Source organism: Anarhichas minor, unplaced genomic scaffold, assembly GCF_050575085.1.
Source record: "Anarhichas minor isolate MPS153535 unplaced genomic scaffold, ASM5057508v1 ptg000025l, whole genome shotgun sequence".
Classification (NCBI taxonomy): domain Eukaryota; kingdom Metazoa; phylum Chordata; class Actinopteri; order Perciformes; family Anarhichadidae; genus Anarhichas; species Anarhichas minor.
In genome coordinates, this window is record NW_027466471.1 from 9,553,115 (window position 1) to 9,580,903 (window position 27,789).

Genomic DNA, 27,789 nt, shown 5'->3' on the forward strand with positions numbered 1-27,789 from the left:
AATTAGATATGCTGGGCCAGTTAAAAGTAAAATGGTGTAATTGCAGAGGTACAATACATCCAGTAATTTTTAAAGCAAAATTGTCACAAAAAAGTCCAGCTTCTTTGATGTGAAGATGTGCTGCTTTTCTTGGTCGTATATGATAATAAATAATATTTTAGAGTTTGTACATACCAATTTGCAAATGTGCTTTTTGTGGATATTTTCACAATTTTCTGGCATTGAAGACAATCTTATAACTCACTTGGTCCAGAGAATAATCTACAGATTAATATATGAAACGGATCCACCTGCAATGATTTTGCAATAAAAAATGCAAATTGGTTCAGTAAAAAGTGGCACCATCTTTATTCATTTTACAATTTGACAATGTGAAGTCTGCAGCATGGAGAGCAAACAAGTGTAGAGCACAGGAAATTGCAGGGACAAAATAGATGCGTTCAATATCATTTGTCAAAACTCGAATAAAATGTCAAAACAAATGTCTAGCTACACATTTCCATTTGTGAAGAGGTATTCAAATTATTCGAATTGATGTCATCACACAACTACCATGGATATTCTTACAAATTCTTCTGTATCTGGTTTGAACAAGAGTCCCAACTTAAACATCCCCAAATCCATTCTGAAGGGTGAAATTTCCCACATCTCTAAAATAAAAACAAACGGTTCAAAATTAAAAGAATTGTAGCTTACATTCTGCATGTTGCACAGAGTGGTAATGTGGTACAAATGTGTGTGAAGGGACCGATAGACAAGCGAAAGCACACCCAACCCAAGCACGTGCGCACACACACACACACACACGACAGATTTAAACCGGAGACACAAGCATACAAATACAAGTCATAAAATCAAAACCATCAAAAAATGAAGGTTATGTTTATTTTTGTCTGTCAGGAGACTGAAGAATAGTTTGATAGATGTGAGTGTTAAAAAACAAAAAAAGCAAAGTGTATGAGATAAACTAATGGACCACACTCTTAAAATGCGGCTCATCTACATTTTCTTTTATGCACAGGAATGTTGGACATATGTTTCATTAAAAAATACAAAAATAAATTCAAAAAGACACCCACAATCCAGAATAATAGTCTGAAGGGGATGTGTTGGAAAGGGGGGGGGGGGGGGGGGGGCAATCTGAGTCTGCTTCAATCTGAGTCTCCTGGGTCTACAGCAAATGACCAGAGTACTGCTTCACACTGAAATAAAAAGAGTGGAAAAATAAATAAAATACACAAGAGGAAAATTGCAATTCACAAGTCAACGATTGTGTCAATATATAGCTATGCAACTGTAGCAGGATGAGATCTTGGGAGGAAACGGGTGAGGAGGCAGAGCAGGAAGGGAGACGGAGAGCGGGAAAGACAGACGGGCAGAGAGAGTACGACGGGGGAAGATGTGAAATAAATGGCCGACTGAGAGCGAGGAAGAGGAGGAGGAGGAGGAAAAAGAGGGGTGTGGTTAGTCCTTGTGTCCAAGCAGGTGCAGCACACTGAAGAGGAAGGGGGGGGGGGGGGAGGAAGAGGGAGGCAGGGTTAGTTACCATGGCAACACTACACTACAGCTGTATTAGCATCAACAAGGAAGTAGTGTGCATTATACATGCCTACTGGTTGCCAAGGGAGACAGAAGAGGAGGAGCCTGTGCTATTTGGCAGACTGTGATTTGTTGTCGGTTGATCTAACTAAAAACAACAAAATCACTAGTCTTCCACACAGCAGCAGCCAGGGGAGAATCAATCCACTCCCTGCTTCACACTGAAACGGCTTGGATGGATTTTTATAAATTATAAATTTTATAAATTTTTACAAATATGACAGGCAAAGAAGCATGTCAATTACATTGACCCTTTGAAAATAAAATGCTATTGACTTTGCTTACTCATTCACAGCCATTTCATGCAAGAGGAAGGTTTGTACTAGTTGCAGGTTGCATGGGGAAAAAGGAAGGGGGTTAGTGGAGAAGAGACAGCAGGCAACAGAAATACACAACCCAACAACAAGTGGGCTAGCTAGTAGTAAGAGGCAATTTCAGAAAAAGACATTTATGCATTTATAATCTTAACAAAATATGTATGTGTGGAACAAAGGGTTGAAAGAGGTAGAGAAAGAAAGCATCAGTAGATACTTTTAGCTTGCATGAGTTTACAAGACTGCACTCTCTGAGATGGTTGCTTAAAGCTTTTACAAGAGCTCAGGCCAGAGCCTACATGACAATGTCAGAGGTTTTGAAAGCTCGTCAGTTTGATGAGCACAATTTCATGACCTTCATGGTTCAACTACAACTAGGCTGCTGAATCAAGACAGAATTCAAGTGTACTCATTGTAAGGCAATGTGAGAACTTACCTGTTCTGTAGAAGGTACTGGGCGTTCTGGATCTGATCCTGGGTGCCAGTAATGGTGATTATTCGGTCCTCAGAACCTTCCAGAGGCTCATCGATCTTGATTGAGGCTCCTGACTCGTGGCGGATCTGTTTGATCCGCTGGCCTCCCTTACCAATGATGGAGCCAGCCAGCTGTCGGTGGGGTACGGAGGGGAGAATGAGAGGGAAGAAAAGACACACATGGGGAGAAACATTTTAAGCACTGGGAGAAGATTAAAAAAAATGTAATATAGTATGTATGACATGCTCAAGAAAATACGAGTTCAAGCTGTTTAGGAAGAGATGAATACTACTACTTCTCAAAGGACGTTTGTCGGTTACACTGAAAGACTACTGAGTCTAGAGCGAGGTCAATGTGGGGGAGACGACATGACTTATTGGTCATGATGCACAAATAGTAGACTATGACACAAACGCATAACTAAATGTAATTTTTAAAATAGGTTAATGAGAGTGTGCAGATGACATGATCACATACGGTAATGCAGGGTTTTTATTACGTCCGACTGAATGTTTCTTGACACGAGGGTATAGTGGGTGAGGTACACAGATTTGTCTTTGGTGTGCCGGTTTTTATGTTACGTTGCCATCATATACTCACATCTTTAGGGATCGTCACTTGTGTGGTAATGACAGGGCCACCCATGTCATTATAGGAGCCACGTCCGCCTGTTGGCCAGGAGGGAGGAGGACCACACAGACATAAGAGAGAAAGTAAGTAGAGCACTTGAAATCAATCCTCGGCCGCCAGCATTGTCACACACAGCTCAGCAAAAATTCCCCATGATTCTGATTGAAAGAAGGTGTGAAGACTCACCTGACTGGTAGCTATCCCAGGAGGAAGTGTTGTCTGAGCAGGAGAGAAAACTCAATATAAACATTATGTCTGACATTTATAAACAAATCACCCACTTAAATACTAAACTCAAACATGTGACTCATCATACAAGATCTTCTGAAGAAAAAATTAGCTCTGTGTGTCATCCTAAACATTTGCTGTAAACTAAGATTATCTAAAGAGAATTCATTGTACCTGGAAGTAAAATGTCATTCTACTAGAGTTTCAATGCTCCAACGTCTAAATGTGAGCTGCAATGTCCTTCTAGCCATGTTGACACTGTACACATTTAGTCATATTGTCTATGAACAACACATTCAGACTACATGCTACACTACAGTCTGCTGAAGAGAAACCCGAGGGCTCCACACAGACACAAACCAACAGCCTTGAAACCACATTCATATAATGACACAGGCAAAAACAACAGACAGAGGCTTAGTACTCACCATATCCTCCTCCACTCTGTAAGAAGCAAACAGAAACACAACAGGGTTACATACGGTACGGTCAATTCGTTTCATCTTTCTACACATCCCAGCTGAATGGACAGAGGACTGGAAGCACAGATCTATGATGATGATGATGCAGCTTCGTCAACGGAGCAGACTCGACTAAAAACCCGTTTTCATCCATAAGCCAAACTCCTCCTCCTCTCTCTTTCTTTCTTTCCCTCCCTCCCTCCCTCCATCCATCCATCCCCCATTTTCACCTGCTATTATACTGCTGCTGTCACCAGGGCAACAGGCAATTCAAAAAGCTGTTGCTGAGCAACGGCAGGCAGTATCCTGCTAGCTCACAGAGAGAGCGAGAGAGGCGGGAGGAGAGAAGAGCGAGAGGAGAGAGACCTTCCAGTCTGTCAACAAAGCGTTATTATTGCCTAGCAACCAACCATGGCCACCCCCACCCCCAACATCCTCCCCGTCTTCGCAGGAGAAACCGGCTGGCCATGAAAAGTACACAGTAAGAGAGCAATTATAGCTGATTTTTATGGGGTATCTCCGACTGTGGTGATTATGGTTATTTGGTGGCTTACGCCATGCAAACACTATCTTGAATGCTTCCAGGGCTCAGATGAGTGTGTGCACACGAGTGACCAGCTACAGTTGTGATGTCAGTAAACTCCATTATCATTACAGCACAATGGACAATCGCAGCATATTGCCTCGTGCTGGGACCAACCAGTGTGCAAGCCTGAGAACACTGGCACCCAAGAGCTGCATGCAAGGGTCACTAACCATGTTATCGCTGTAGCGATCCGGTCTGCCTCTTCTGTCACTGGTGATGAAATGATTGGGGGGAGGGAGGGAGGGGGGGAGAGAGAGAATGGGGGGTGGGGCAGAAAGAAACATAAAATGCTCAGAAATTATTTTTTTTGACAACATTCCAAAGGAAATTTGTGGTCTAGGTCAAACTGCACACACGCTGAGCAAGATTACAGTATAAACACATTTCCTCTCAGCCATCTTCCCACACAGTAACAGGAACAGCTCTGACAGTGTTATGGTGAGAGAAGTGACAGGTGGTGGTGGTGATGATGATCAGAGCCATGGGCGGCTGATTCCCCCCCAAAAAACTGAGCTCAAATAAAGGAATTTGGTGAAGAAACGTTTGGCTTTATCTGGTACTCTTGCTGTTCTTGGATGTTACCTTCATGTGAAACTACAGCCTGTACAGAACTTCATACGGCTTGTTGCTTTAGCTTGACAGAGTTTCTCCGTAGCCACGTTGTATTACACATTGGTGTTATTAGCTATAATGGTACTAATGTAAATAGTGGGTAGGGCAGAGCTTCCCATTTTACGTGTAAAAGTCTGCCAGAATGTTGCATTCAAATGCAACAGTACATATCAAAAACTGACTTCTCCAATTACAAGTCAGCATGCCGTTTTGCAAGGGCACTCAGGTGACGAAAATCAGCTTCATATCAGCACATGACCATCATATACACCACCACAACTACTTCCTCTCAACCTGGGGAAAACTGGGAGCGAATAGCAGATTGGATATCAACACAGGAAAGACGTGGTTGTACAACATTAGTGTAGTTCCCTACAAAGTGGGACAGGTGAATTGGGATCAGGGTAAGGGACTGAAGCTGCATTCACACCAAATCAGGCATTGCGGCGAAACCGGCAGTCCTCTTATTCATTTGAATGTGGGAAGTGCGTTTAATCTGCGGTGGTGGGGACGCTGTAAAATCACACTAAGCGAAAAGTTAAAAGGAGAACAAACATTTGGAGAAACGCAAACAGACGTCACGCTGCAGTGGCCAAAAACGTAACCGGTGATCTAGAGCTTTACAACCCCGCCACCAGGGAACAAAGGAAATAATTGTTGTGCGGCCAATTGGTGTTAATGGGCAATAAATAAGTGACACTCCCATATCGACACACAACCTTGTGCTAATCACTGCAATGCATGATTTGGTGCGAATGCAGCCTTATGCTGGCTAGGGGACTGCAGGCAAACGGAGAGTAGAGCAATGGATGTTTGTAAGGCAGTCATTAGTGTTGAGAATTAGGGATGACAGGAAGACAAAAGGATACAGAGTGTTAAGAGTTACGAGAGCAAGTAGATAACCAGGCATATTCAACAAAATGCAACAATAAAGTATTAACGCAGGAAAATATGGGATGTGTAGGAATACCTCAACACATACAATGTAATTTTAATATTAATTAATTTTAAGTTTTTTTCTAATGGAAATTATGCTGAACATTAGTAAATGATCCTCACTAAGACCAAAGGATAAAATGCTACTCTACAATGAGGAAGCACCACCCAATGGTATTAATGAGGACTGTTTGCTTCGTTGAATTGCCTTTACAGAGCACCTACCTATATTGTAGTATCAAATGACAGAACATCAAAGTATCCCTGTTAGGATAAGTTAGGAGGTTCGAGCAAAGGTTTGGGGACAGAAACTTACTTGGACCTGTCCTCTGAGCCACGGTACGAGTCATAGTAACGATCTTCTCTGTGGGCAAGATGGAGATGGGAAAAAGACACACAAACACACCCAGACATACAGTGATGAGCACATACAATTTATGGAATGATAACCGTGAATACAAATGTTTCCAGAAGGGTGCATAGTGCGACACTGGACTACATGCAGAACACTGGACTCAGTTTAACCTCTGAATTAGACAATGCAAAGCAAGTTGAGCAAGTGAGCCCGACTGGAAACTAAGCCCCTGAAGAGGGATTAAGCTGTGTGTACGCAGATGCAGAAGGAAACAAGTGCTATAGAATGTATGTGGGAAATATCAAACACTTACAAGTCAAGAGGTTAACAGGAGTAAGAGGACTCTCAACTTCAAACTGATGTGTAGGATCATGAAGTCACTTGGCATTTCAGTGTTCAGTAAAACAAAGAATGTGTAAAAGATTGTATCTGCATTAGGCATCGAAAACATGCCCACTTCACTGATCGGCTAGGGTCCGTTACACCTCTACTTACAAACTCAATTAAGTGTCCACGCCTTTGCAGGACAGAAAAGAAAAAGCAAAGTCGGAGAGCGACAGAAAAGAGCACCAGACGGTAGATCCTTTGTGATCATGTCTTACCCTCCTCTGTGCGGGTGTCCCATAGGCATGCTGCGTCCACGCCCGCTCCCCCTGCCAGCCCTACTCGGGTGGGGTGGAGGAGGGCCTCGGCGGGGGCTTATCTCATCGTAATCACGGCGAGAAGGAGGCATGGGTCCCCGTGCCCCTCTGCTAGAGGGCATTCGTTCAAACCCACGGTCTCCACCGCTGGACCTGCTCCCACGCATGGGGAACCCTCCCATCAGCCTGCGACCTCCTCCCCTCTCTTCAAACATTACGGTGAAACCACCATATTCATACGTTTCGTCGTAGAAGTTGGGGTCGTAGGGCTGCGCACGGCCCTTTATGGGAGCCTAAAAAAGGGTGGACAGAAGAGAGATCAACTGACCTGCTCAAATATATTTCAAATGCAGTTTACAAGAATACAGGTGTGGAGGGAATAAATGTGCAACTATTAACAACAACAATACTATATTCCTGACATAAAACTAAATCTCACTGAAAGGGCATTGAATGTATTGATGCAACATAATAAAAAAAAAAAATAAAAAAAATCTGCTGGAGTTTGACATGCTGTTGACACTTGATTGTCCTCCATTACGCAACATTTTATATTTCCAAGCAATGTATTGTGAATCAGAAAAAGGATTCAATATGTTGCATTTCTTCAATGTATTATTCTCGCCAATGACAGAAAAAGGGCCTCTGGTCCACTGCAAGAGATACTCACTTCAGCGATAAGCTCCAGCATCGTCTTGATACACTCGACCACTCTCTCAGTTTTACCGCCGACCAGCACCACACGGTCTGTTGACTGAGGACAACACTCCTGAAACAGCTTGATGCTGGTCTTTGTGTTCTGGAGACACAGATACAGGCGCACACATGAGGATCACAGAAAGATCCAAATGATACAGCAGCTGATTCCACTTTAGAAAAACATTACAGTTCACACATCAAATCACTACTGTGTCATTTTATGGGTATATTTTCACATCTTTGAGGTACATGAAGTATTCTAGGACATAAAAGATTGAGCCAGAGGAAAATAACAGTTAGGAAAACAAATAATAAGCACAAACCATACAAAACAAGACAAAAAAAATCATTCCCCGTTATACCTCCAGCTTCATTTCATGAAGAGTATTCTTGTTACAACTGACGTAGGCTGTGTGAGAATCCATGTTGTACTCACACAAGTCAGTCTGTTAGCTGCTTTGCAACTGATTTAGTTGTAAAAAACAGATCCACACCCCATCAACATACCTCTCTGAGCTCCTTGATCTTGGCTCCCTTCACTCCAATGATCGAGCCAGCCAGGCTCTGATGGATCAGGAGGCGCAGCTCACAGTCAAAATCCATACCATTGTACTGCTGGTACTGAGCAAAACATGTCGCATGTTAGTACTTCGGCACAGTCTATTTAGTTCTCTGAAAGTCTCAAATGTGCCCAAGACTTGGGTTTATTTCTAATTAGAGCAATATCATGCACCTAAAAGGCACAAAATAGGCACATGGCAACAGTCTTATAAAAAGCCTCAAAAGGTAGCTCAGACACAAGCAAACATGTTTTGAATAAGTCAAGTTCAATTAAGTCAATTAAACCACTTATTTGCAGGTGCAAACAATACCGAAAGCGCACAAAACGCAAAAAAAAAAAAAAACTGAAGTAGAAAGCATCTCGGGTACACAATGGACATTTACAACACATAGCTTGGTGATAACTGTTAACATCCACCATTGCTTTCACTTTTAAATAAATGGTCTAGTTCATTGGGTTCAAAAGGACTTGACATGAAGAGAAGAAACCAAGTTCAACAAGTCCTCACCTCTTCCAATGTTGGGATGATCTTCAGCAGGATTTCTCCAACTGTCTCGATGTCGGCACTGATGCTCAGGATGCTTCATAATTCACAAAGGTGATGGGGTTGGGGTAGCCAGTAAGACACCCCAGGGGGGAGGGAACAACATTTGAGATTAGAGAACTCATAACATCCCCTTTCATGCCATAAAAAAACCAGCCACACCCCATTTAACCAACTCACTACTGAAACTAACACAGCCATATGAACTGTTGAGATCCAGTGTTTTCTAAACTTGGTCATGGTCACTGATAATTCACCACTGTAAGTGGAAAAACTGGTACCCAAATATGCAATGAAAGAAAACAGTCATTTATCCAGAGAAAGGAAGAAAAGAGACAAAATAAAAAAGGACCCAAAGAAAAGTGACTGCATTTGGTGACCACTGAAGGGGCGAGAAAGGGGGGGGAGGGGGGGGGGGGGGCGTAAATCTGAGGAGGATCTGGCAGGAATAAGCACCAAAGGTGCCAAAGAGAACTCTATAGTCCTAAAGCATAGCTGGGTGGATGCACACCACAAAGCCTTCAAAGTGCCGAACACAACATTGAAAGATTAGGGACGACTGAGAGAACCAATGACTCCTCTCTCAAATTTTTAACCACGTTTATCAAAGCATCCCGTCGTTCAATAATAGCCTGGATAGAAATGTAGATGCTTCATTTTGGCCAACGATAATATATAGAATCTTGTTGTCTGCACCCACCTAGTTAAACAATAAAATAAACAATGGATTTACTGATCAAGGTAACTTAAGCACAGTTTGTACATGGGAGTAGAATGGTAGACAACTGAGGGAGAGCAGCAGAGCAGATTATACCATGGAAAATTAGGGTTGCCACCGCTATTTAAGGGGATGGGAGAAGAAATAAACGCAACACCAAAGAATGCATGGATGAGTGGGATAGAGAGAGATAATCTGTACGTTCAATAGCTCCAGTAGTCAATAACAAAGTTCAGATGAAGCAGAAGACAGGAAAGGAAAAACACACACAGACACAACACTTGAATCCTAGCTTGCCTTTTGCGTTTCAGAATGGATGGACAATCACGGGTCTATCAGTACAATTATAGCATCTCAAGGAAAGAATGGGATGGTGCGAGAAGCAGGTGAGCTTATGAAAGTAATGGGGGAAAAAACAAGAACACCAGTATATCCACTCTGAGGGGGGAGGGAGGTGAAAACGCAAAGATAGTGGAGGGTAATCATCAGCAAAAACATAATAAAAAAACAGATATACTGCACAGATTAAAGCAAAGATTTAAAAAGACAGTGGCAGATTGTGGAAAAACCCTGACAACACCATCCTAAGTTTATCTTAATGTTGACGTGACTTTAAAAATGGCATATAAAAAGGATCTCGACATGGCTTTTACAGGCAGATTTGGACATGAACGCATTTAGGCATTTTGACTCAGGCTAAAATACTAAGAGAACAGGTAGGTTAAAATACAGTGACTTGACAGAGGCAGGATGACTATTTATTATTCATCTCTTTTTGTTTGTTTGACCTGTAGTCAGGCAGTGAGAGGGAGGAGCTTAGGGACATACCGCTCAGGCCCACTGCTGTCTGGGACTGACACACTGGCATTGAACTGGGCGTGGAATGGGCAGGGGCCAGGGCCATTCGAGCACAGATGTCAATCAAGTAAGGCGCCCATTTAGGGACAGGGCACGATTATGGACAGGGCCAACCAGGGTGTCAGGTGGGCGGGCGCAGGAGGGGCCATCCAGAACATGGGCAACAGAGGAGGAAGTGGGCAAAAGTCAACAGTAAAATAATAAACAAGGGAGAGGGAAGAGGGAAGAGGAATACATTTTAAATATACAGGCTCTACACTGTTCAAACGTGACTTTAATTTGATTCTCTCAGAGATAGGCTTGTCAAGGAGAGAAAAGGAGAAAATGTGACATTGGAAAATGGGTGATGGCATATCAAGAACATGATAAGTTCAATGTTGGGGAATAGACCAGAGACAGTGAGAGAGGGGGGGTAGAGCAAATTGTGGAGGGCTAGAGAAAGAGGCAATGACATTGAAAGATTAAATATTAGTCAGGTTGCCTTATTAGCTGGCGTTTCAGGTGACCTCATGAACACCGCACTGTGCCAATAAATTTAGATTAACAAAAGCATCAGTGTTGCCACACCAGCATTGTTAAAATTAATTATCAAGATGGAGAAACAAACTGACATGAAATTGGACTTTCGTGCCAGGGGCCAGTTTAGCTGAGGTAATCACATGATTATCATATGAGAATAAAGAGGTAAAATCAACCCGAAATGGTTTGTCTGACGTTTTCATGAACAGAGGGCTAATATCAATACAGACACTCGCTAACCACACCCCATATTAACACAGAAGAAAATATTGCCAATTACCAAAGCAAGTTTGTAAACAGATATCAACGGTAAATGATTGTCATTTTTTTTTTTTTTTTTTTTTACTGCTGTTCCAAAGAGGGGGTGGGTATGTTGGGTAAAAACGGTAAAATAAATAATACAAAATAAAAATTCTGGGCGTATGATATGTATAAAATGTACTCACGTCTGTACGGAGGGCTTTGATGTTTTTGCCACCCTTCCCAATCACCGCTCCTGCATTCTGAAAATACAAAGCACACTTAACTTATAGCAGCAGTGAGTCAAAGGGGACAAGAGAGGACGCAAAAAAAGAGTTTACACCCCCCCAATATTGGTAACCCTTGGAAAAATGTTGGATACATAGACTCTATTGTTTCCCAATTTTTGAGAGATAGCTTATCAAAGGAATTCAACCTATGTGTCTTATGATTTATGGCATTACGGTGTTATACTGCACTAAAGACATTTTTGTTCTCTCTACTTCTAGCCATAGAGGTGCAAGACTTGTATGTTGCAGCGAAAAACAAGTCCATAGTGCATTAAAAAAAAAGGAAGAAACTGCACCGGGTGAAAAGGTTTGAACGTTTAAGTCAAGTGTTTCTATGTCACAGTGCCTGAGTAGCATGTTCATTCTGCCTCACAACCTTAGACACCAAGGGCCAAATTCCTTTGCGTAAATCTGAGATTTACCATCTACAATGACTTAAAAATGTTATAATATATTGTCATAAACATTTAAACAATATTTAGCGAGAATTTGCAGTAGCACAACGTCTGTACGACTACCCCTAATAAAAGGGTAGAAATTAAATTATCCAAAAGATAGAGATGTCATTAGGGCAACAACTAAAAATATGAAAAAATGGATGAAGTACAAGAAATCTGGAGTCTTACTGAAGGGCTGCACAAAACAGAGAGAAACATTGTGAAATGAAAGGCAAACGGATTTACTTTGCTCTGCAGGAGGATGCGAAGCTCAACCATCTCGTCTGAGTTCCTGGAGCGCTTGAATGATTTCTGGTCATCTGCATCCTCAGCAGGGCGCTTACCTGGCATAGGGAGATAAAAACACACATTGCATAAATAACCCTCCACTAGATATTAAAAAAATTAAAATTAAAGACCACAGAAGGCAGGAATCAACACTACTATTGCTATCCGATCCTTACATAACACAGATACATTTTAAGGTGTATATATTTATAAAATCTGCCAATAAACTGGTGCATTCTGACAGCATAACCAAAAATGTAAAAAAGCTAGGTTTCATACCGTTTGTCTCTGTGTTGCCGAATGAAGTATCGTCTTGCTGTTCAATTTCTGTCTCCATGGTCTTCTGAGAGTGAAGGAGACGGGATGGGCAACGCGGTCCGGGGAATAGGCGGCGGCAGCAGCAGGGAGAGAGATGCAGAAAATTGGCCCCCGTGAGCTGTGGAGGTCTGTCAGCATTGTGAAAAGGAGAAAAAGAAATAAGTCAATTCAAGCTTTGTGCTGGAGATCCAGCTATTCAAGAGCCCGGGATGAGAGGAAAACTGGCAGAAAACCGGCACTCACCGATATTTATTACAGGGACAAGGGCGTGTTGATAGGCGGAACTAAATAAGCAAGAACCAAACAGCTGCTGCGACCTGTCGGGAGGGAGAGGCTAGTTGAAATACTGACATATACTGAGACAAAAAGGCTCAGCGAGAGCAAAGGCAACAATTATGATCGAATACATTTTATTCCATTCCCATGTAGGAGTGACTTTAAATGATATTTACGTTGACTAATATTTCAAGTCAAATAGGTTCATAAACATCCATCCAGCGAGCATTAAAGACAATATTTACTTACTAACAGAATTATAAGAACGTAGCTCATCAGTTATGGTTTCGTCACATTAAGAAGATTGTTTTCGTCGAGAGCGAAGAAGGCATTTGCACTGTTTCGGAGAATCAGGAGCTGAGTCAATCAGCCAGTGATTAACGAACAATATTAACATTAATATTAACATTACCGCTAATGTTAAATGTTGACGTTAAACGCTTACTTTACCGATTAACGCTAATATACTGCTATCTAAACCAGTCAACACTGCGAGTTCTCCATTTTAAGCCATCTTATAACGCTAACTGAATAACTAAAGCCAGAATTGAAGCAACGTTAGCGAACAGTTGTACTAAGTGTGCTAACTTAGCTAACGTTACCAGGGTTGCTAAATAGCCTGGGTTAGCTACGAGCTCCGTCGTGTTAGGTCTGAACCAACGTTAGCTATTAATACATGATCGTACGCCCTTTTCAAACATTGTACTAGTTACATAGGAGGCAAGACGTTGCGATATGTCTGTGATCTAATGCGAGTGGGTTGATGAAACACGACTTATCGGTCAATACAAAGACCAGTCCGAACCACTCAAGCTAGCGACTAGCTAATTTCGCCATGTTGTAATCAGTTCGGTGGGGCACAAGGGGAGCTAACGCTAGCCAGGCTAATTAAGCAGCGTTGCACCAGACACGACATCCGGAACAAAGTGACTGCCAAATACATATTTATTTGTATATTACCTGTGCACTGAAACTACATTAAGCTCAATGTGGCATCGAAAAACTGGGAAATATCGTCAAAACACAAACCTGCAGTGCAACACCTTACTCGTTCCCCTTCCTTCTCTACCGACCCTGGAAATGTACCCGTTGAGCTAAAGAGTGCCGATTGGTTGAACAGAGAGTAAATCAAACAGGCGGGAGTAACCATTGGCTAGAAGAGACGTCAATCAAAACAGCAGAGGCGTTTCCAAAATAACACTATAAGCTCTATTTCCGGGTGCAGTTTGATCTGCAGGTTGCTCAAGTTATTCCTGTATATAAGGTGTCATGATCTGCAAGGCTTATGTTACGTGGTGTCTTTCTAGGTACTTGTAGGGGCACAATTGTTATATTTAACAGCTGCGGTTGTATGTAAAAGCCTCTTTAACGTTGAACATGTTGTATGGATTCAAAGCTAAGGCATAGTAGCACCAACATTGGTCAACTTTGGCGCCTTAACTACTTCCCACAACACTTCGTGGAAGAGGCTGCCTCCATGACTCGTAGGTAACTTCTATATGAACTTGGACGTTTTATTATTCTGTCGCATGCCATCCCAGCCTGCATTTCTCACTCAATCTGTCCTCTCTCTCCTCCACAGTACCCAGACGTGACCACCCGCAGAGACAGAGGGCTTATCACAGCTAATGTGACCACAGCAAAATAATAGTCTCTCCGGGCGATACATCACCACAAGATATACAGAGAGTAGATGATCCCTTAACATAAACACTCCCTTTAAATCCAGAGTAAAGCCATTACTGATAAATGTAGTTGAGTATGAATAACGCAACTGGCTTCATATAATAACAGATAACATTGGAGAAATCTCAGGAAGTGGCCTAAGTCAAATACAAACAAAGGACGAGGATGGCCCCTGAGATCCAGGCAGTGGTACATGCTACCCAAGCCTGGCTGCAGTCCTCCTGGCACGTCCAGGTGCCCTTTGCCTGGCTGGAAGCCTGCGTGGAGTGGCTGCAGGAAGAAGCAGGAGGCGCAGGTCGTCTGTCACAGCAGCAAATCAACCAACAGGTAGGCCGGATGTGTGGATGTGTCTGTGCAGCTGAATGCAAAATGACCACAGTCTAGAGTTTGCTCAGTTGTGATATGATGTGTGACTTAAGTGTGAGACTTGGGCGATATGACAACAGGTGGTCGTATATGGAGAGGGAGACGATTACTCCTGTCTCTATTTTAAGATGGTCTCCTGCATTGGATGTGAATGTCCTCTTGATCCCTCTCCAGCCATCCATTTACTCCTGGTTGATGACCGTTGACCTCGTCCCAGTTGAAGCGTTAACTGGTTCTGGTGTTTACATACAGCTGATTATGTCTGTTTCCAGTATTCACTCAGTCTTCAGTTTAAGGTCCTTGCCGCTTAACCAATATAGTGTTCCCCATCGCTGTGCGGAGCTGAAATAATTAGTCAATCAACAAAAAAATGAATCTGCAATTTTCAAATATTGTTGACCGCTAAACAAACATGCAACACACAGAAAGCACAACTCATTGAACCTTTGAGCAGACGAGCATCAAAAGCCGTCGGCCTAAGACCGTGCACGGCTCCACTACTGCCAGCTGAGAAGAGGAAGATCATGCTACAGTGGGTAGGCCTCGGCATAGCTGGGCGATTTGAGGAGTGAAAGAACACCTCCTGGTCTGACAAATCCTGGTTTCTGTTGCAACATGCTGATAGCAGGGCAATTCTTTTGTGTTAAACAGCATGGATTCGTCCTGGTGTCACCAGCTGGTGGTGGCGTCATGTGGGGTATGTTTTCCTCCATCATTGCTACGCCACAGTGTACCTAAATATCGTTGCTGAACAGCTGCATCCCTCCGTGGCCAAAGTCTATCTCGTCTTCTTCTTTTTCAGTAGATACTTGAGGAGGATAATGCTCAGTCTTTCAAGGCACGGGCCAACTCCTGTTGGTTCCAGGAACATGACATGATATCAGTTCACCGAAGTGGCCGACATGGTCGCTTGATCTCAACCAGGAAGTGCACTTGAACGATTATGGTTAGGATGTTCATATCATGAACAAGAGACCTACTTTTTAATAATTTGATGGCCATTTATGTCATGGAAGTGAACGGAAGTAGTGAAGTATAAACATCTTGTCAAATAACTGATATTACAGAGTGTCATAAAATAGATCTGACAGTGGGGAATAAACTTGTGCCTCTCTGCATGACGTGACATTTTAGGCGCTGGACCAGTGGCTGCTGACGGACCTCAGGGACCTGAGCTACCCTGTTCTCCCTGAAGGACTCTCTCAGGCCCAGAAGACTGAACTCAGCGGCACCTTCTGTGTCCAGGTACAGGCTTGTTGATCATAAATTTTACGCTGTATTTTTAATCTCATGTTTATTGTTGCATGTTATGTTCGGGACAATGCCCATTGATCAGTAGAAAATTATATATTAGCCAGAGTTGGTCTAGAAGGCTAATAAAACCACCACGTTAGGTCTAAACAGCATGCCGAGGACAATATATGCAGCTGCAGCAGAACACAGGTGAGAAGGAGGGGGGGGGGGATACAAATATCCCCTGTAATAAAAACACAAACAAACTCATGTTACAGTGGAAATGGCAGTCCACATTGAGCAAAGAAATGAACAGAATATTTCCCATTGTGTAATGTAGCTGTCAGGGTATAATGCGCTCACTGAAGTTTGTGTATGTTGTTGTGTTGGCTCTTTAAAAAATGTGGTTGAAGGCATTTTTTGCTTAATAGTATAGCAGTCTAAATTATTCCCATTCACTTTATCATGATACTGTGGGGAAAAGATGATTGGAGTACAATAGAATCCATGTTTTAACAAAGTACCACCGGATTTCAGTTTTCCATCGTATGGAAACTCAGCTGGAAACCCTGAGACAGAGTAATTAAATGTGAATTGGTTCCAAGGCTCAAAGATGGGAGCCACAAGATAACAAATAAGACATTCTCATGCACAGTATGTATACATTGCTTTGTTATAAGACTGTAGTTTTTCATCTCACTAGATTTTCTATAGAAATTCTTAGGCAACGTAATCAAAGGTCCCACTCTGTTTTAGGTTGACTCATTGCTGGACATCAGTCAGCCTGCGTATGGTCAGATGCAGAAGTGGAGGGGCTCAGATTGTGCCAACGACGAGGTGTCTGCTGTCACACAGTTCACCCAGAGGCCCTGGGAAGCCAGACCAACCCGAATGCTACTATTGCAGGTCAGAGCCATTATTTGCCATTGTAAATACAATGCTAGTGTGTACAATTCTACTCGATCAACTGTACAACCATATTCTTTGAGCAGACCTTATCTTTGCGTTTGGTCGGGTAGAACAATGCAGAATTCTGCTTTTCTTCCTGACTGAATCAGAGTGGACAGGTACAATCAGTGGGAGCATATAAAAGAGTAAATTGCTGGAATATAAGGAGCAGACAGACTGTAATTTTCACCTTAAGTCATACACTTGTCTCTGCTCTATGGTTTCTCAAGAATAGTGCTGGTGTTGCTTAGAAACGTTGCAGTGGCTTTTTTCTTTTTCTTTTTTTCCTGTTTCCGACGAGACCTGAAGTCTCTCAGTTCTAGGAGTCATGGGATGCAAAGACCCACAGCGGTTTAACATACACTGACATACAGTCAAACGGCAGGTTAATAAAGCGTTCGGATAAGCTTTTAGCAGCTTCGCTGGTTTTGGGAAGTTTTGCAGCGAAACAACCTACCTTTGTTTTTATGCCATTTGATCTTTGACTTTTAGAATTTCTAAGATATTTTCTAGAAACTGGTTCCGGCTAGGTCAGCAATAATATTTAACCCACTGTGGTAATAGTTTGAGAATTTAAATCTGCAATAACGTCACAATGATTTCAGTTGTTCCTGGTCAAATGCACAGTCTCTGTTGAACAGGTGACAGATGGAGTCCAGAGCTTGGAGGCCATGGAGTATCAGTCTGTCCCTGCACTCAGCACAGCTCTAAGGTTAAGAATCAATCTGTCAAATATTTAACTGCATTGTGGTGTCTAACCATGTCAAGAGACCAACCATGACTTTCTACTTCTTGCTTTACAGCAAATGTGTCTTTAATAATTAAAATTAAGAATATGTTATGTTACTGTATAAAGGGAATGCTGTTATTTATTTGTATGTTAGATTAGATTTTGTGTGGAAATGTCAAGAAATCAGAAATGAATAAACATATTACTGCTACGTCACTGCCAGTTTGATTTTACTGAAACTTTTGTACCATATTTTAAACATTTTATTGTGATTGTTGACTCTTGTAACCCTCAGGCCTGGCGTGAAGCTGCAGCTGCAAGGGCAGATGGTCTGCAGACTCGGGATGCTTCTGTTGAAGGCGTCCAACATCAAGGTTCTGGGTGGTGAAGTGGAGGACCTGGTGGAGAGGAATAACCAGGTACACTGTTGGTTTCGCTTGTCTATCAAAAGCAGATTTAAGCCGATTGTGTTTTCTTAATTTGTTTTTTTCAAATTTGATGTGAATACTATTTGGTCCTAATCACCTTGTGATTCATTTTTTATTTAATGCAACATTGAGAGTACACCTAGTTGTTATGCGGCAGTTACCGTTTACAGCTTCTAAAGTGACAAAATCCCAGCTGTTGTCATAAAGCAGTGTATTAAATGCAATAATGTGTACAGGTTCAGTGGATTAATTCTACTCTGACAGGGCAAGGTGCTGTGTCGGACGCTGGGACTCCCTGAGGAGCAGCAACAGGGGGGAGCGGCCCCCCCGGCACCACTACAAGGTATATTCAATTAATTTAAACAATTTAGATTTGATATAAAATAAGGCCTGTTTAAGGAGGAAAATGGACGCCTTAATTCTTATCTTAAGCTAGGCATTTTAGAATTGAACATAATCATGATGTTGTGCCTCGTTTGTTTTCTCTTCAGGAAACCAGGAAGTGGAGGACCTGGAGCTAGACGATGCAGAGTTGTTGGCCAGTCTGGAGGCCCAGGAGCAGGTGGAAAGGGTTCAGGTGGGGCCTGTTCCAGACAGTGGCTACGGGACGCTCAGTGAGACCTCCACTCAGTCCTCGAGAAGCTCCTCTATCAGGAGCCTCGTCTCGACAGCCTCATCCAGGTGGGTGGTTAACATTGACATTTTGATGGCGGAACTCCTCGGTGTTCACCGCCGGGCAAATACACCTTGACATTTTGAATTTTAGCATAATGTTTGTCTTCAGAAAGAATCTCAGCGTTTATCTTTCCTCTACTTTGAGAAGCATTTACCACTTACTGACTCTACTTCCTATAGACGGACATATTTTATATATGATTCCTGTCCTTTGCTATCTTTATCTCTGCCTGCTGTCCTGTGAATTTCCTGCACAGTCGGAAACAAATGAAAGTAAATTGCCACATAATTTGATCATTTTGATTTGAACGACAAAGGCAGTTCAGTACTTATGATTTAAAAACAACCTGTCTGGTGTCAAATTATTGTAAATTTACCAACTTCAGGCTTTACTCAAAGATAAGACTTAACCGCTTTGAGTAATATCTGACTTATATCTCGATCCCCTTGTTTCTGTAGCTGTAGAATGTAGCGTAAAATGTTCCATAGCTGAATTTTTGGGATATACCTCTGGCACATTGGGCCCAATAACTTGAAAATACTTGCTGGTTTGAAACTATATTATTTAAGTCCAACATTTTTGGCGGGTCTCTTGCAGAAATGAAGCCTCTGCCCGCTCTTACAGAAGTGGTTTGGCCCAGAGCAACAGAGGTGGTTCAGTCCATGGTCATCGCCACCGCAGCCAACAAGAGGAACCCGACCTCTCGATTCAACAGGAGCTCTCGGATCACAACATGGCAGTCGATGACTTTCCCGATGAGGACTTTGACAATCTTCCTCTGGACGAGTTGGACGGTGTGATTTTTCAACGAAGTGACAATGCTACCACGCAGTCTGTCAGCAGTCACAGAGGCACAACACAGAGCAGCGACAGAATCACGGGAAATCCTAACGGGGCAACAAAAGCCCAAACTGCTCAGTTTGAGCAGCACACTTTGAATGGCTCTGGGTCACGGCTTGGTTCTAGCAATTCAAGATTCACCACACAGAAAAGAGACTATGAAGGCTGTGTTAAAGAAGCTACAGGGCAGGTCTTGTCCCCAGCAGCAGCTCTCCAGCCATCGCATGAGTTAGGCTGTGTTGCTAATGATGAGAGTGATTTCATGGATGACGATATGGACTGCCTTCTTGCAGAGGTAGAAACCGGTGGGACCGGACAGTCGAATCAGCTCCCTATTCAACAAGAACCAAGTAGAGGCCGAGAGAGTTTCACCAACAAAACAGGAACTTCAGGCTCCAGTCATAGACTTACCAGCGACTCATCAAGGAGTGCAACAGAAAGGTTTTCATTTGAGAGCTCTCACAACACCCCTCAGGGGTACAATTATAACCCAAACAATGCAGCATTTGAATCTGTAAAAATAGACCGTCAGAGTGACGGCTCGGTCCCTGCCCTCACTCTGACATCTCCACCGTTTACATATTTGTGCCTGCTAGAGGAGATGACGTCCAAACCACAACCTCACGCCGCAGAGATCCGAGTCAAAGCTTTCATTGTGACTCTCGTGGGGAAACTGAGCAGCAACAACGGCCTTTGGCGCGTGTGCGCCACAATATCCGATGGAACTGGCTACCTGGACGTGGAGCTGTCCGATGAGGTCTTGACGGGCCTGCTGGGCTTCTCGGTGGCGGGAAAGGCGGCTCTGAAGCGTGACCCAGCCCGGAGAGGTGAGCTGGACACCGGGATGAAGAGGTGTCAGGAAGAGCTGGTGGACATGTGCTGCGTTATGACCGTCGCGCTTCAACCAGACGGCAGAAAGGCTGTGGTGACCAAGGCGGACCGAGTCAATGAGAAAGTATTCCAGGAGCTGGAGCAGAGGCTGAGAGACGGGAGAAAATAGACAGAGGACTGGTTGAGGGGAAGTGGGCGATAATGAGAAAATTACAGGCAGCGGAGGAGTATATTGCCTTTAAGCAGAGATGGGAAATTGCAAATATAAGCATTTTGGTGATCAACCTGCCCTTCTGCTTTAGATTTGGAGAGCAGAATGTGTGAACTGGATGTCTGATGATCAGCAGGCAGTGTGTTGCAATGCATCCCATCTGTTATATGTGAATGTGACATTCTGTCATTTGTCATCAAAGGATTTCATTCATCTATTCATAGAGCTATTTTCTGCTTGACACGCACTGCATCACTCCTATGCAAAGTGAACAGATCTTTAATATCTACATTTTCGGTTATCAACATATAAGTTCAAACTTTTTAATGTATGTGACATTAAACACTAATGTGAAGAGAAGAGTGCAGCATGTGAGATGAGAGCAGGGAATTGGGGGAGAAAATAATTCATACTGTGATTGTTGTAATGAATTGCCAGCCTCTGCATTCATTCAGGACATCCATTGCTTCTGACTGAAAAATTACTGAATATCCAAGGGCAGCGTGGGTCTTTAATAAACTCCCCCCAGAGGAGATGAGGGGAAAGGGAGATAAAGGAGAGGCCATGCTTTGCGATTATTTCTGTTCATTATAGAGCCTCATCTGTTTTTGTCTTTGATGAATAAACCCCAAATTCGTTGCCTTGCCTGTATTTACTGTATATTGAAATAAAACTGTTCTGAAGGTTTTACAATTTTCTCTCACTCTTTGACTATTAAAACATGCTTGAAGTAAGAGCTCGCTGCTAATTTCACATTTCCATTTCTCCTTGTCAAATGAGTATTTTATTCCCCAAGAATAACTATAAAAACAATAACGGGACACAGTAGCAGTGTTTCATTTGGTTTGAAATAGCTTTATTAAAAGCACCTTTGGGATATGCACTGTTTAAGCACACATAATGGTCATTTAATGTATAGCTCTGCAATATTATCGTGTAGCTCGTCAGGGGTGTCGGAAATGTCTCTTGAAGATGAAACATCTCAACAATTTGCAACTCAAATTGATTTGTGTCTTGTCTGCCATCGTACGATGTAATTAGGTGTCAGTCTCTCACACTTCAATTGCCTCAGTGTGAAAATGAGCACACTGAGGACACAGGCTAAGAAATGCACAGCAGAGAATGTATGTTGGTACGTATGTGTGCTTACATTGTGTGTGTCTGTGGGCTCATACGTGTTTGTTATTGTGTTACGGCTCTGTGTGCACTTCCATTCAGGTAGCGGGTCTCTGTTCATTACGGGCTAATCAGGTTGAACGTCTAAATCGGGGCCCTGCTATGCATGTAGATAACCTGTTATGTGCTAATGAGGCCTGATACGATGGAGAGGGGGAGCGCAGCATCCCATAGGGAGATACAAGTGGAATAAATATTGGGTGATAGAGTAAATGAAACATAACGGGAGTGTTGCCACAGGGATCCTGCAGTCAAACATCACCGTATACATAATGTATATATTTAACTGGTAGTTAATGACAGGCGGCTTTATGGGGAGGCCCCTGTAGCTGTTTACAACTAATTTATTTGAGAAAATACATTTCCTGAATATGTGTTTACTTTGTTTATTTTTGTGTCATATTAACCAGGTGTATATTAAGTAAGGAAACAAGAAGGATGAAGAACAGGGAGAAATTACTACATGGGGAATAAAAGAACGTAAGGTCCACATATAAGTGTAGTACTATTAAATGAAAGTACCAATCAATTTAAGTTTCCTCAGCACAAATTTTGTGTTGAACGTCAAAAACAGCTGTATATGATTGTACCTTTCATATGATTGTATGAAAGGTAAATCGAATAGAACATGAAAATGTAAATTAAAGATTTTAAAAAGGAATGTTGCTGTACAAAATTACAACTTATTAGACTGTTTTCTCATCTGCTGTTTCAAAAGGTCAAGAATAAATTATAATTCTCCACCTTTAAGTCTCTGTGGACATCAAGTCCTTAAAGTGGGCAGACAAAAATAGAAAAACCAAACAAACTCCATCTGTTGATGCACATCAGGTAATCGGTAGAAAGCTCAATATTTTGTCAAAATATTTTTTTTACAACTAATTAACAACTGAGTGTCAGATAATGTGAAGTAATATATTACACGATGATAATGTGCATTTACTCAAGTACTTTAGAAATACAATTTGGGGAATATTTCCATTTATTTCTGCTTTTGACTTCAGAGGGAAGTGTTTTAGTTTTATCTATTTCAAAGCTCTAGTAACTCTTTATTCAAACCAATGAGTTTATAAAAATGATGTGTTTTTCGAGACAGTAAAGTAGTCACAATTAATCCCACCTCAAACATCTGTACATTTAAATGCTTAAATGTTCGGTAATATGTCAATAATAATAATCCATAAACATAACATGTATAATAATACAGCACACTTAAAGGGGCCATTTTGCATAGTGGCTTGTTTTATTTTTTAGATTTTAGATTTATTTAGCCCATTCGAATTAAATGTTTCGTGCAATACTTTAGTTTTTATTTTCTTAAGTTAAGATCTGTGTACTTCTTCCATCAGTGCTAATATATATATATAATATGAATAAAGCCTTTTCGGCAATAAATATTCAAGACGGAAGTGGGCAGGAACAAAAACAGCACACAGGACATGAACCAAACACTTAGAGCAGGAATCCGACTCTCAGAGAGCTGAGATCATTTCCTCCTAAATATATTACATGTGCACTCTGGATCGGAGGTTCATTGAAAGGCTGGACTGCACAGTCTTGTGAGGAAATTACAATTTTTGAGTCTTTAAAAGTTTGTCATGCAGCACATGATAATCGACATATTTCAGAAGCATGAGAAAGTGCTCAACAGCCCTAATAGCTTTCCATTTGCAATATTATTTCCTCGATGTTAGGCTTCCACTTCTGTCTCAGTCCGGAGCTGTAGCAGGGAGAAAAGAAATATGCTTTTTCATTCCCCTGTTAGTTTGGATGTACCTTTTCCAAATTGCAAATAGCAGGCGAGTGGAGGAGACTGAGACAGGAGGGACAGAGCGCTCACATTGGAGACAGAGCACTGTGCTAATTTCTCTAATGTTCATATACAGCTGCACTGTACCTCTTTGGCCATTACAAATATCAATGAAAAAAGTACATGAGCAATTCTAATACCCCTCCTGCTACAGCAGATGTAATTTTCTTTGCCCTATTATATTTAGTAATGAAAAATCCACTTAGACAGCTCAACCTCTTTTTTAGGCCCCCATCAAAATGAGCAAATGGTTTCTCTTCATGGCAAAAACATACCTCTTTACGTGTGTGTGTGTGTGTGTGTGTGTGTGTGTGTGTGTGTGTGTGTGTGGATGCTTGCCGAGGCTTGAGGATGTGAATCATTAAAGGAATTGAAAAATATGAGGAACTCGGACTAAGGAAACAATAAAGTACCTTTCTACTTTGTTTTGGCTCATCTGGGTGGATGGAAGGGATGATTTGAAAAGAAATGATGAAAGGCTCATAACGTTTTCTGGTGTGTTATTTTATGTTAACTGATCAAAGTTTTTGGTGTTTTGGGTATTGTAAATTAAAGCCCAATTAATATGTCAATGGCTCAACATATAGATCTTCTATGAAACAAGACGTCTCATTTTCATTTTTATTTAAATATATTAAAATGAATTATCAGCATTAACTCCAGTCTGCAGTCGTCACATACACCCATACATAATATCAAAGAGTAACAATAAACAAAAAAGATACACATCAATGGAGATTTGTCTAATTTTGCAATTAAATCAGAAATAGTTGGCTGATCTTCAGTGGTGGAGAAACATTCAGATAAATAAGTAAAAGTAACAATACAACAGCGTAGAAATACAAAAAAGGTATATAGGTTTTAGTATAAAACTATACTTAATTAATACTTAGTAAAACTCACCATGTAGATTGGCCCATTTCTAAATAATATATTATTAATTATTTATGCATTAATTAATTAAAACGGTCAATCCATGGAGAAATACACAAAGCCTGTATTCAGAAACTATGCCTTTAAAGGAGCAATATACAGGAGCATTAATATAGTGGTGACCAACTATTCGCTATAAAGATATCGTAGAGAAATGTCTATCTGAGCAGAGAATGAAGTCTCTCTCCCTCTCTGTGTGTGTGTGTGTGTGTGTGTGTGTGTTGTTATCCAAGCTTCTCCTTGCTTTATTGACAAAGCTGGCCGGCCTGTCGTGCTTTTAGTGCATGTTAGTACATGTGAGCGTTTCCCAATGGCTACAGCCGTGGCTCTGCACTGCTCTCATATGGCGGTTACAGCTGATGACGCCGTCCCAACTGACAGCGTCCAGTACCCCCTTAGGTAAAAAACTGTTAGCTCTGTGAGCACGTTTGCTGTAGTTTGTGCTGTTAATGCTGTCAGCACCGTCAGCTACGAGTCGCTGGCTCAGACGTCGCCATGTTGTGAGCCGTTGAGAGGCAATCCAAAGGCTCCCAATCTCGTATTATGCACCTATTTCCGTACAGCTGTGGTGTCACAATACAATAGTTTCACAGTTTGAAACATACATATTCTAAATGTGTCCCAGTCTATTTCTGGTTTCAGTGTATGTGAGTGACATCAGCTGACAGGAAGTAAATATGGACCCAATTACAAAATGTAGTGGAGTAGAAGTATGAAGTAGCATACAATAGAAATACTCAAGTAAAGTACAAGTACTTCAAAATTGTACTTAACAACAGCTATATACTTGAGTAAATATATAGTTACCTTCCACACCTGCAGATCTTATAAAACTTCCTGGTTGAGCTAAGAGCAGCTATGCTTTAGCGGGTTGAGTTGGGCCATTACATTCTCCAGCAAGCGTGTATGAGATGGTGCTGCAGTCGCTGAGCGAGCAGTGTAGAGAAGGCCACAACAACAGCTTGGTTAGCTTTGATCTTTAAGTCCTTTATGGCCGTCAAAGGGTTCGGATCAATAACTTTGCCACATGCATTTGAAAGGGCACCAAAAATCCCCCAGCTGCAAACACAACCAGATCATGGCTGTCGGTGCCCGGATCGCCTTTGAGCATTTAGGGATAGGTTGATCATTTTTCAAGTCTGTCTAAAAACAATAGTCAGGTGCCGGTATGAACGCTGAAACAGGTTTTGCTTGATGTAATCATTCCTTCCGTTCATACTGGCCATTAAAAGATCCCACCCTAATGAGCGTTCATGTAAGTCATTGGGAACAAAGTCCACAACTTTAATATACCTTTAATGCAATGGGTCAATCTCCAGCCATTCTTAGACAAAAACATTTTAAGCCCTAAAAAAAGACACAAGTAAGACATTTTGTCGAATATATTTCAACAGTAAAACTAATCTTGAATGCGTCATCTTTTCTTTGATGGAAAATGCAGAAATATGGCTGTTTGAAACAATGTCTGTAGAGCAAGATATGAAAAGACTGTAATGATTTGGAAAATGTAATCTTGCAATTAATGAGAAACAATTAATCTGGTCTTCGACCTACTGATGGTGAATGATGGTTAACTAGACTTAATGGGAAAGCCTATTAAAGCTCAGGCAATTCTGAAAGAGTGCAGACAAATGACTGACAGGCCCACAATACAGCTGGCCTCTCTCTACGTCCTACTCTCATACTACCAAGGCATTACGACCATTTGGATTCGAGCAGGATGTACTTGAGCAGCAGGACTTAAAAGAAAAGAAAGCAAAGGTACCATATAAAGAGACGAATGGGGGATTTTGCTGTGACAAGGAAGAGAATGGATTGCTACCCCCACTTGTCCTTTCTTTCTCCACAGAGACGAGGCAGCCTGACAAGCTGGCCATTAGGAAGGTAATTGGACAAGCTGTGCAGAGTGCTTTCGCTGCGCCCTTACACCTCTTGAACATCATGAAGCCTTATTCTTTACCCCTAGTTAATATCAAGAGAATACGCAGGCTGGAAAAGACTACGGACAAACAGGCACATGACAGCCAGTGTATCAAACGTACTGTTCGGGTCAACGTGGCTCTTTGAACTCTTTGAAGAGTGAGCCAGTCTATCAGTCGTCAGCCAGTTGTTCAGGGTCTGCACACTGTCACTGAATTCCTGTTATGTTGTATTACTGCAGCTGATCTTTTGGTCATCCGGTCACGTTAAGTGAACACATCGCAGTGGTATATGATGTTAGCCTGTTAATTTATGTAGTATGTGTTTGAGTGTGTATGTGTGTGAGTGTGAGAGAGTATGTGTGTGTGTGTGTGTGAGAGTGAGTGAGTTAATGCCTTTAATTCATGAGGCAGGATATGAAACGAAAGGTCACCATCAGGAAACCATTGGGACAAGAAAGACTTAAGGGGAAACGAGATCCACTGGAAGAGATTTGGAGGTATGTAGCTTAAAGAGAGAATGCTTACTCTGATGGGGAGCTTCTAATCTATACCATTAAAAGAAAGTGGAAAAAATTAATGTTTTAGCTCGCGTCTGAGAGGATGTTAAAGTGCAGAGGCAGAGAAGTAAAGGTTAAAATTACTGACGTGGCATCAGTGTGAATCCTGTCACTCGCACAGACACACACACACACATACACACACACACACACACACACACACACACACACACACACCTAGAAACTGAAAGGCTGTTTGGCAACTGCCTGTGTTGTTACCGTAGTGATTGGCATGCAGGAAAAAAGCCTCAGGCTGTTTTGGAAAAATGGCAGAAATCACAGCTGAAGGCTATACACAACCCGCCTTCCAGCCTTTGCTCTTATGTTATTGTATTGTTATTCTGTGCTTTTATCTCTTCCTCACCCTCCAATGTCTCTTTCTTTCACTTTTTCTTTCTTCTTTCTCCTTTTATTATGGTTCATTTTCTTCCTCCCTATTAGTCTATTAAAACTGATGTTGTATTCTCTGCAGTTTTCCTTTTTGAAAGTAACAGTGTGTCTCGTTTCCCCCCACATTGCTTTAACTGTAGAAAAAAAAATCGAATTTCAAAACTCATTTTAGACAGAATTACATTCTTTTGACAACAAGAAATTATCTTTTTTTGTATTATAACTAGTACTGTATTTTGTTGCTGTATTTTCAAATACTGAAAAAGCTTGCTGCGTCTTACCAGATTATTATCTGTGTAGGGAGTGAATGATTCATATTCACCGTGTTAGCAAATACCAGGATCAAATCATCTAAAAATAACAGTCCAAATACATTCACTGGGGCTTTGTTCTCCTGTTGTTCCCCACAAGTTGCACAACCATTTCCTGACATGTATCAAGAAAAGTACAATGAGGCTTCTCTCAG

At 41.8% G+C, this 27,789-nt stretch overlaps 2 protein-coding genes across 6 annotated transcripts; one reads left to right on the forward strand and one right to left on the reverse strand.

Moving 5' to 3' along the window:
* Positions 1–324: 324 nt before the first annotated feature.
* hnrnpk (heterogeneous nuclear ribonucleoprotein K) lies at positions 325–13,707 on the reverse strand. 4 transcript variants are annotated; one of them, XM_076099208.1, is made up of 17 exons: positions 13,616–13,707; positions 12,554–12,627; positions 12,272–12,438; positions 11,951–12,048; positions 11,184–11,240; positions 10,189–10,232; positions 8,607–8,679; positions 8,044–8,151; positions 7,508–7,636; positions 6,799–7,130; positions 6,158–6,205; positions 4,464–4,503; positions 3,675–3,690; positions 3,205–3,237; positions 2,989–3,056; positions 2,350–2,519; positions 325–1,202 (listed from the first exon to the last, which is right to left on the reverse strand). In XM_076099208.1, the coding sequence occupies exons 3-17, from the start codon at positions 12,327–12,329 to the stop codon at positions 1,172–1,174; spliced, it is 1,305 nt and encodes a 434-aa protein (XP_075955323.1). In that variant the 5' UTR covers positions 12,330–12,438; positions 12,554–12,627; positions 13,616–13,707; the 3' UTR covers positions 325–1,171. The 4 variants fall into 4 exon arrangements, with proteins under 4 accessions (XP_075955323.1, XP_075955321.1, XP_075955322.1 ...); XM_076099206.1 differs by having other exon boundaries at positions 8,044–8,157; positions 13,616–13,706; XM_076099209.1 differs by lacking the exon at positions 325–1,202 and adding an exon at positions 1,227–1,760 and having other exon boundaries at positions 8,044–8,157.
* Positions 13,708–13,798: 91 nt separating this feature from the next.
* rmi1 (RMI1, RecQ mediated genome instability 1, homolog (S. cerevisiae)) lies at positions 13,799–21,269 on the forward strand. 2 transcript variants are annotated; one of them, XM_076099197.1, is made up of 9 exons: positions 13,799–14,074; positions 14,169–14,599; positions 15,773–15,883; positions 16,628–16,777; positions 17,461–17,531; positions 17,845–17,968; positions 18,242–18,320; positions 18,469–18,658; positions 19,251–21,269. In XM_076099197.1, exons 2-9 carry the CDS (start codon positions 14,438–14,440, stop codon positions 20,491–20,493), a joined length of 2,130 nt encoding a protein of 709 aa, XP_075955312.1. In that variant the 5' UTR covers positions 13,799–14,074; positions 14,169–14,437; the 3' UTR covers positions 20,494–21,269. The 2 variants fall into 2 exon arrangements, with proteins under 2 accessions (XP_075955312.1, XP_075955311.1); XM_076099196.1 differs by having other exon boundaries at positions 13,799–14,070.
* The last annotated feature ends 6,520 nt before the right edge of the window (positions 21,270–27,789 follow it).

Coding starts and splice junctions, on each gene's coding strand:
- rmi1 (XM_076099197.1), top strand. CDS start 14,438: ATGGCCCCTGAGATCCAGGCAGTGGTACATGCTACCCAAGCCTGGCTG. Junction 15,884..16,627: donor GCGGCACCTTCTGTGTCCAG/GTACAGGCTTGT, acceptor ACTCTGTTTTAG/GTTGACTCATTGCTGGACAT. Junction 18,321..18,468: donor CCCCCCGGCACCACTACAAG/GTATATTCAATT, acceptor TTTTCTCTTCAG/GAAACCAGGAAGTGGAGGAC.
- hnrnpk (XM_076099207.1), bottom strand. CDS start 12,329: ATGGAGACAGAAATTGAACAGCAAGACGATACTTCATTCGGCAACACA. Junction 12,049..12,271: donor CGGCAACACAGAGACAAACG/GTATGAAACCTA, acceptor TCCCTATGCCAG/GTAAGCGCCCTGCTGAGGAT. Junction 4,504..6,157: donor GGCTCAGAGGACAGGTCCAA/GTAAGTTTCTGT, acceptor TTTCATCACCAG/TGACAGAAGAGGCAGACCGG.